The following is a 9438-nucleotide window of genomic DNA, read 5'->3' on the forward strand; positions in this document are numbered from 1 at the left end:
TGGTGCACGGGCTTCCCATTGCGGTGGCTTCTCTTGTTGCGGAGCACGGGCTCTAGGCGCATGGGCTTCAGTAGTTGTGGCACGCAGGCTCAGTAGTTGTGGCTCGCGGGCTCTAGAGCACAGGCTCAGTAGTTGTGGCGCACGGGCTTAGCTGCTCCGTGGCATGTGGGATCTTCCCAGACCAGGGCTCGAACCCGTGTCCCCTGCATTGGCAGGCGGATTCTTAACCACTGTGCCACCAGGGAAGCCCATGTGATCAGTTCTTGATTGGGTTTTGTGGCTTGATCCAATCCTGATGTTCAACTGGATTGTTGAAATAGATGGGATTCCTGTTACATGGGACTTTTAGAGAATCAGTCGGTCTATGAAAATGAGCGATAAGTGTGTGTTGACTGTTGCCGCCCACCTTAGCATTTCAGGACAGAACCATCTCGATTTAGTAGAGAAATGCACAGTGTGTATTGTGTGGCATCTACGTCTGAAAACATGTTGTGCATCAGTGTCATCTGGTATTTGTGGTTGAATTGTACTCCATCTGATGTAACTCGATTGAACCTGACCCACATACTGTGCAGGCATTTGCCCAGCGGGCCCTCTGTTCCCCTTTTAAACAGAGACCCTTTTTCAAACTCAGTCTGACCCCGAATGCTGCCAGTTTTCCATTAGAGTACGCTGTTGCAATAAATAGCTTTAGAGCCAGCAGTTAGAATTTTATTTTTCAAAGAACAATATAGGTGAATAGTAGTCTTTGAGAAGGCAAAAAAAAAAATGTATTATAGAAACCAGGATCCATTTTAAGGCAAGCCTTGCTGTACATTTTCCCTAACCTTTTCCCATGAACCAAAAGAAAGATTAAAATTCCAACAGAAGGAAAATCGCCTTGGAGAAATATCTTGAGACCGATGGATTTATTTCATGTGTGACTTAAAATAGCCTAGGTTTCTAGTACTGCATAAAGCTGTATTTCTAATGAGTTCCTGTTACCCTACTTTTCTTCAGCTTTCTTTCACGTGGGCCTGCCTACAGATAGAAATAGGCTAATTGTTACCATAACAGTTTTACTATCTTTCTTTGAGAAATCCACAAAATGGCCCATATTTAAGAGAGGCGATCCAAGGGGTGGGGGGAATGCAGCTTTTCTAGGATTATTTCTTTGGTCCCAAGGGTCATCGTTAGACTGAGCTGCGTTTCTGGGCTGTGAGCCTAGGATGGTCCTCTTGGTTTCTTGTTCCTTTCAGGATTTATAATGCCAACTGGGCCAGTTATACGTTAGTTTGTTAAAAAAAAAATGTATTAAGGTCATTGGGCAGCTAAGTGAGGTTCCTTTTCACGTCAAACCTCAGCCCCTGATGAGGTGAAGGTGTGTCAGGAAAGCAAGAGTGGCAGGCCCTGGGCCACCTGGGTGCCCTGGCGTGCAGGCAGAAGCAGTGCATTTCCCTGAAGGAAGTAGCCTGGTCAGGCCCGCGTTGCACGACTTTGGCAGTGAATGATCAGGTCACAGCAGGGGGCTCTCGCACAGCATTAGCTTGAGAGAGAGAGATGCCAATTTCACAGATGTTTGGACAAAGCTTCTCGTTAAGAATGTAGAGTCTGCCTTCTGCGCCCCTCCCCTGTGGGATCCTAGGCTGCTGGGGGGGGGGAGTCGTGTGTTGCTGTGGGATGGGATGGGGGGAAGGGACTCCGCAAGGGAGTCTCATGGGGCTCACTGTCCTGCTCGCCCATTCCAGAGAACGCCAGACAGAGGCAGGAGGGCATCGTGAGCGACTCGGTCATGTACTTCACCGAGGAGCCCCCTGAGCTGCCAGCCAGCAGCCCGCAGCCCCTGAAGCTGCGGCGCGTCCTGAACCTCAGCCCTTTCACCGTCACGGACCACACCCCCATGGAGACGGTGGTGGACATCTTCCGGAAGCTGGGGCTCCGCCAGTGCCTGGTGACGCGGAGCGGGTGAGTGGCGGGACCCTGGGGGGAACAAGGTGAAGGGGACGCGGGCTCAGCCCTTGGGGGACTGGCGGGGACCGGGGCGGGGTGGGTGGGTGGCAGTGCTCGGAAGAGATGTCAGTAGGTGAGCCCGGGAGGAGGCGTTGCCAGCGAGCTTGGGACTCAGGCTTCCAGGTGGGGCTGCTGTCTCCGCCCTGAGGTTGAAGGCGGAGCCCCGAGGGGAGGAGCCCACGGGGCGGGGCTGGGGCTCCCCCGCCCCCCGCAGCGGTCCTGGCTCTGGGAGAAGGTTTGGTCCCTCCTTCTGTGACGTTGCGATGTGACGACACATTCCTCCACATCACGGCGCTCTGCAGAAACGAGCAACAAGGAAGGATCTCAGGGCTGATGAGAAAAGTAGGGTTAGGCGCACGACGCTCGAACACTTCATCAGTGACAGATCCAAAAAAAAAGAGATGGGGATCTCATAAAAACGGTCAGACGTTTGCACACATTAAATGGTTGAGAGGTGTATCAAAAAGGCACTTTATTGTCCCTTCCCCTTGAGAAAGCCCCGCAGTTGGCTTGTGGAAGCGGGCATCGCGAGGGCTGCGGCTAAGTATTCCCACGCCCCTGGGTGCGCCCGGCCGGGGCATTTTTCTCTGTCCCCCTGGACTTTGCTGTGGATGAAATCACCCGTGAGCACACGTGAGGTTCACAGTATGCTCAGATTACTCTCTAACACATCGGTCGGTTCGAAACAACTTCACGTGTTCAAACGTTATCGCAGAGCCGAGAGGTTGGTGGCCCGTGGCATCGTCTCCGCCGCAGCAATAATTGCTTTCGCTCTGTGTATCACGAACCAGGAAACCAGCACTGCAGAGATCAAAGGTTCGTGGTGATGTGAGAGGTGCAGTGCTCCGCGGGCCGTGCTTTGGGCTCCGGGGCTCTCCCTAAATTCCAGGGCCTCAGAAGCTTGGGTGGAGCGAGAGATTGGCTCGGTCCAGGTAGCCCGGAACCTAGGATTCTCTGCCCAGTTGATTCCTTTATGGGCTGGGGGGTGGGAGGTGGGGTATGGGCTGTGGAGACATTGGTGCCAGGCTTTCTTCCTGCCGCCCTGCTCATGGCTCTACAAGGAGCTGAATTTGCACTTGACCCAGAGGACTCTCAGCCGATGGGACGAGTGTCTTTCTTAGCTCTGACTGCAGCTGCGGTATTTCTTGCACATGGAGAGGGGCAATCAATAAGGAACAAATAAATAAGTGTTTGAGGCTAGAGGTCATTTCTGCTGGTGGTTTTTAAAGGAACTCAGTGGTTCTCAAACTTGAGCAGGCGTCAGAATCCCCCAGAGGAGTAAACCTCTAGGTTAAACCCAGAGTGCCGGGCCCCCCTGCAGCTACTGATCCCTCCGACCTGGGAGGGGGCCCGAGAATGTGTATTTCTAACCAGCTCCCGGGGGTTGCTGCTGGTTGGGGTCCCCACTTTGCAAACTGCTGAAGCCCACCGAAGAACCTGAATTTCCAGCGCTCGGCAGAAATAACACCGTGATCACCCGTGTCGTCTCAAGTGTATAGCAGTTTCTCTTTTCCTTTAAAATAATAATCCAATGTCAGTTATCATTGGAATCTCCAGTTCTGGCAGGAAATGCTGCCCTCAACGCCCGCTCACACCTCACGGAGCCCCGTGAGGTTTTCCTGTGAAGATATGGGTGTCGAAATTGGCTCCGAATGTTCTGCGAGAAAACAATCGCACCCTCTCTCTCGCTCTACATATTTTAAACAAACACAGATGCTGATACATTAGTGCTGGCAAGAGATCCTTGTTTGCGGGGCCTTTCATCTTCTCGGGCTTTGAGCCAGGGCAGGCACGGCTCAAGCCAGCTCGCATTTTTGATGTATTCCGTCGCCATGTGCCTTCCCTGCTCTAGGCCGAGCACTCGATCTCGTACCCTTGACTCGCGTTGTCTGCAGGATTTCTCAGGGCCTGGGCTCCCAGGTGATCGTGAAAGCAGACCAGGAGCCAGGGAAGTCTTTGTCTCCCTAAGGCCAGAGTCTAGGAAGCCTCCAGTGGCCAAGAGTGAATTTGGGATTTTCTCCACAGAGGATCTAGAAAGAAAAAGCGAGCAGGGGAGATGGTGTCAGCTTCCACCAAGCCCTGCTAGGTGGGCCTTGGGGGCCTGGGTGGTGTGGCCTTCTCACAAGAGCCCAGCTGCTCTAATCTGAATTATGTTCATGGTCATAGATGGACTGTTTATCATTCCCCAGATTCACTTGAACTGCTACCCAAAGGGGCTGGAAGTTTAAACACTTGATTTATATCAAGTAGGACACTTCATACCACTAACAACCCCCGCTGGATTTAATGCTGCCTCCTGTTGGGAGGATGTTCAACTTTCTTTTTTTCTGATACTTATTGTCGCAGGCCAGGCACAATTTATGCCAGAACCCAAGGCAGCTCCTGAATTCATATTTCCCCAGAGCCATTATAACCAGCTTGACTTTCAGACATAGTTACCAAGCTTTAAGATGGGGTTGTCAGGACTGCATGTGCCTGACTTTTTGATACTATCTCCAGGATGACTGTAAGGGAACAAAACCCAGGCTTTATAGATATGGGAGGGGTGTCTGTGTTAAGTCGTTTTTTCTCAAAGCAGCATTGGTTTCATCAGCATCTTACTGAGCATCTATGTGAGGGAGAACTGGAGGTGGCTCAAAAAGCATTTAAAAAAACAAAAAATCAAGGAGCTTGTCATCTACCGAGGAACATGGACGTCATCCAATTTGAGTGGTGTTCCCCAGGTGTTCTGGAGGGCAGTGTCCTCAGCCAGGCTTTCAAGTAGAAAAGAAATGTCCGAAAGAACAAAAGAGCCTTTTAAGCTGAGGGAGCGTCTGCCAGTTGGTGGCCGCCAGCCACGGAACTCCTCCCACCGCGGATGAGAAGGTGCTTCACCTTTTCACGTGCTGCCACTTCTCTGAAGATCGCAGCTTTCTTAGTGGTGTATTGTAGGCGTAAGCTGCTTGCCTTCTAACTATTCCTTTTTGATTTTAAAGGGAGTTGAAGGACCGTTATGGACTGAACTGTGTCCCCCCCGCCCCATCCCCGAATTCATATGTTGAAGCTCCAGCCTCCAATATGACTGTCTTTGGAGGTGGGGTCTTTAAGGAGGTAGTTAAGGTTAAATGAGGTCATAAAAGTGGGGCCCTAATCTGATAGGACTGGTGTCCTTAAAAGAAGAGGAGGGGCTTCCCTGGTGGCGCAGTGGTTGAGAGTCCGCCTGCCGATGCAGGGGACACGGGTTCGTGCCCTGTCCAGGAAGATCCCACATGCCGCGGAGTGGCTGGGCCCGTGAGCCATGGCCGCTGAGCTTGCACGTCCGGAGCCTGTGCTCCGCAGTGGGAGGTGCCACAACAGTGAGAGGCCCACGTACCGCAGAAAAAAAAAAAAAAAAGAGGAGACACCAGGGATGCTTGCACAGAGAAAAAGGCCGTGTGAGGACACAGCAAAAGGGTGATGTCTGCAAGCCCAGGAGAGAGGCCTCTGGAGAAACCAAACCTGCCAGCACCTTGATCTTGGCCTTCCAGCCTCCAGAACTGGGAGAACATACATTTCTGTTGTTAAGCCACCTACCTAGTCTGTGGTGCTTTGTTACCGCAGACCAAGCTAACTCCATCAGGACGCAGACTCAGCTTGGCAGGTTTAGTATAATAGCATCTTGTTTTACGGGGCATCTTCGATTTTACTGTTCTTTTAATAAATTTCAGAAATGTGTTTAAAGTGATCTGTGAGCACTGTTAAAGTCAAGTAGCTCTAAACAGCTGGAAGGAACAATTCCTGGCTCTGTCCACCTTCACCACCCACCCCCTTTCAGGCAACCACTTTCTTCCCCCTAAGAATTTTGTGTTCTCGAATTCATAGATTTTATTTTTCAAGCAGTTTAAGGTTTACAGCATAATTGAGCAGAATGTAGAGAGTTCCCTCTCTGGTCCTCTCTCTGTTGCCCTTACTGTCAAGTCTTACATTTGTGTGTTATGTTTGTTGGCGTTGATGAGCCAGTATTGAGTTGTTATCATAAACTACGATCCATCGTTTACATTAGGACTCGCTCTTGGTGTTGTACATCCTGTGGGTTTGGACAAATGTATAATGACATGTATCCACCATTGTAGTTTCATCAGGAATAGTTTCACAGCCCTTAGAGTCCTCTGTGCTCTGCCTATTGGTCCCTCTCTCCCCTAACCTCCTGGCAACCCCTGATCCTCTCACTGTCTCCATCATTTTGCCTTTTCCAGAATGTCTTAGAGTTGGAATCACACAGTGTGTAGCCTTCTCAGATGGCTACACTTTTCACTTAGTGATGTGCATTTCAGGTTCCTCCATGCCTTTTCCTGGCCTGATGGCTCCTTTCTTTTTAGGGCCGAGTAATATTCCATTGTCTGGACGGACCAGTTTGTATATTCACTCACCTACTGAAGGACATCTTGGTTGCTTCCAAGTTTTGCCAATTATGTATGACGCATACGTCTTCTAAGACTAAGGACATTCTTTTACATAACTACTGAGCCATAATGACACAAAATTAATGGTAACTCAGTATATCACTCAATACCTAGTTCATGTCAAATTTCAGTCCAGAGTTCCTTCAAGGTTCAGACATCGCATTTGGTTGTTTTGCCTCTTTTGTTCTTTATCTAGAACGGCTCCCTGCCTTTTTTGTTTGATATTTATGACACAGATTTTTTTTCTTTTTTTTTTTAAGAATCCAGACCAGTAGTCCCACATTCTGAATTTGATTGATTGCTTCCTCATGGTTTGATTTGGTTTAAGTAGTTTCGAGTTTCGGGCAGTGTTCCAATGTAGATGATGTCATAATGTCAGCTTCTCTGACTTTGTTGGTGATAAGCTCCATCACTGAGATGAGGGGGGGATGGCCAGAGCCCTCTGTAGTAAAGGGACATTTTTCTCTTTGTACGTAATCTGTGGAGGGATACTTTGAGACCATGTGAATTTTCTGTTGTCCAGCAACCATTTACCTGATGGTTTTGGAATCCATCGATAATTATTGGCTAAACTAATTATTACATTGGGGGTTGCAAAATGTTGATTTTCTAATTCTTTTGTGCTTGCTACATTTTTTCCCCATCTTTTTTTTTTTTTTGATTATCATGTTAGTTATGGTCCTTTCTTTCAGTGTTTTGTCATCTGTATTGTCATTATTCTTTTTGTTTAGCATGCTTTTAAAGGCCCTTTTTGCTATTTTCCTATCACCTGAAGATGCTCCTATAAGATGGAGGGGCGGAGGTAGTATCTGCTCTCTCCCCCGGTGTGATAGATGGGGAAACTAACAGAAGAAATCAGTCGCTTTTTCGAGGTTAAGATCCAGTGTGGTCAGGGACAAGGAAGTGAGAATTCTGGCTGACAGTTTCACTAACCAGTGTCCCTTTCACCAGCTGTCACTGACTGGAGTACTGCTCCGTGTACTTGCGGCCCCTCTTCATGTTCACTTCCTATTAGTAAGAGATGAGTTTCATAGTTTGGCTTTAATTAAATAAATGACAGTGTACTACAGTTGTGTTTTCTGATTTTTTTTGGTATATCATCATTTTACCCAGATACAGAGTAGAAACCTGCCATTTCAGTAGCCGTACAGTATTCCAGAGTGAGACTGCCATCCTTTACTTCTCTATTCTCCTCTTCTTGGGGATGATGGAGACATGGTGAGCAGCGTTTTGCAAACTAATTTGGCAATGGAACTTCTTTTCTCTGAAGAACTTGCGAACATCCCCTTCTTTCAAACCTTTCACTTTCCCCAGGGGGCATGATTTGACCCCAGCAGGTGGTTATTTAAGTATTTAATAAAATCGAGAGTGAGGCATGATCCAGGGGCCCTGTTTACGATGTAGTGTTTGTGAATGGTGCTCCCTGGAGTTGGGCAGTATACAGTATAGGTGGCCCTATACCAGGGTCCCTGGGAAGTGGCATCGTTTTTGTAAGTTGAAAGCCATGGAATTTTGGAAGAGCAGGTAATTTACATATATGGTCAGAGATGAATGTCAAACTTTACCCTTCCAGTAAAGATAGATTTAAAATAGAACCAATTGTTATCTTGTACTTAAAATTTCTTATGCTTAAAACGCCTCACACTTGGAATTTCTGCGGTGCGGTCAAGTTTTGACAATGGCTTTTGTAAGCCCTTTTTAATTGATTATAGTCTTGAAATTTAGGGGAGCATATTAGTCATCGTAGGCTTACTGCCGTAATAAAACAAGCCTGTAATCTCAGTGGCCGAACACAATAAAGGTTAATTTTTCTCCCACGTCACTCACATCCAGTGTGAGTTGCAGCAGGTGTGAGCTTTGCACCACACAGCCATTCCAGAACCCAGGTCTTTGAATCTGGTGGCTCCTGGTTCAGTCCTCTGTGACCTCAGGGTCCTTCACTGGCTCCTCTATCTTGGGCTGGCAGATGAGGAGAGAGAGGAAATGTGCAGGTGACTCGGGACGGGTATCTCTCACCTCCACCCACACGCCATTGGCCAGAGCTCACTCAGCTGGACCCACCCATCTGCAAGGGAGGCTGGGAAATGTTGTCTCTCCGTGTGCCCAGGTGGAAAGGGCGCTGGGGATTAGGGACAGGCATGAGTCAGTATTGCAAGGCTGACCTCTTTTCTCTATTTTGTTTCTTCTCCAGGAGACTTCTTGGCATCATCACGAAAAAGGATGTTCTGAGACATATGGCCCAGATGGCAAACCAAGACCCTGAGTCCATCATGTTTAATTAGAAACAAGATGGCAGTTTCTTTGAGAAAAACACAACTGTGTCATTTGAAAAGAAATAAACAAATGATATGTCATCCTAATGAACGGTCATACACTGGGGGCAGCAGAAACAAAAGCTTTGTTTAAAAGGAAGGGAAGAAGAATGAAACTTAAAAAAAAATACATTGGCGAGTAGGCATTTTATAGCTTTAACCCCTTATGAGTTTCAAGCTATGTTATGAGTTTAGTAATTGTTGTGGGGGCACGTGGGTGGGTGTAAACAATATGGTTTGTACAAGGACATGGAACACAATTGCTGAGTCGAGAGACATTTGCCCCTTCTGTTGAAGGCTGGTGTTTGTGAAGCTTTGAGCCTGAAAGGCCAAGGGGTATTGGCGTGTCAGTGTCCTTATTTATTGGTTCCTGAGGTTTGGCTGCTATGTTACTGAACCAGACTAAAGATATTTGCACTTACTTTGTTGGAAAATAAAACTTAAATGCGAGTATGCTGCGAGTATGCTAGTGGTTTCATTCGTGACCAGCCGTTGCCGGCTTCTGTTCTCAGCCTGTTATTTTGCTTATCCATTGCTTTCTGAACCAACACTGGGTCACCTGTCATGTTGAGTATAAAGACGTCATTTCCGTATGCATTTCTGTTGGAGCACTTAGTGCTGCACTGTTTCCTGCCACGAAAAGGGATTCGTGCTTATTTTGAGGGTATACATACCCATCATTGATTTGCATCCCTATCGCATTTGCTTCATTTATT

The 9438-nt window shown here is 47.9% G+C and overlaps 1 protein-coding gene across 3 annotated transcripts in view; it reads left to right on the plus strand.

Moving 5' to 3' along the window:
- CLCN4 (chloride voltage-gated channel 4) overlaps positions 1-9175 on the plus strand; it is an 82952-nt gene extending 73777 nt beyond the window's left edge. For all 3 annotated transcript variants that reach the window (XM_082609516.1, XM_082609514.1, XM_082609515.1), the window contains 2 exons: positions 1728-1944; positions 8602-9175. In XM_082609516.1, the coding sequence (XP_082465642.1) occupies positions 1728-1944; positions 8602-8692 (308 nt within the window). In that variant the 3' untranslated portion in view covers positions 8693-9175. The remainder of the gene's footprint in view (positions 1-1727; positions 1945-8601) is intronic.
- Positions 9176-9438: the final 263 nt, after the last annotated feature.

The sequence above is a fragment of the Mesoplodon mirus genome (genome assembly GCF_964341445.2).
Source record: "Mesoplodon mirus genome assembly, chromosome: X".
In the NCBI taxonomy this organism is placed as follows: domain Eukaryota; kingdom Metazoa; phylum Chordata; class Mammalia; order Artiodactyla; family Ziphiidae; genus Mesoplodon; species Mesoplodon mirus.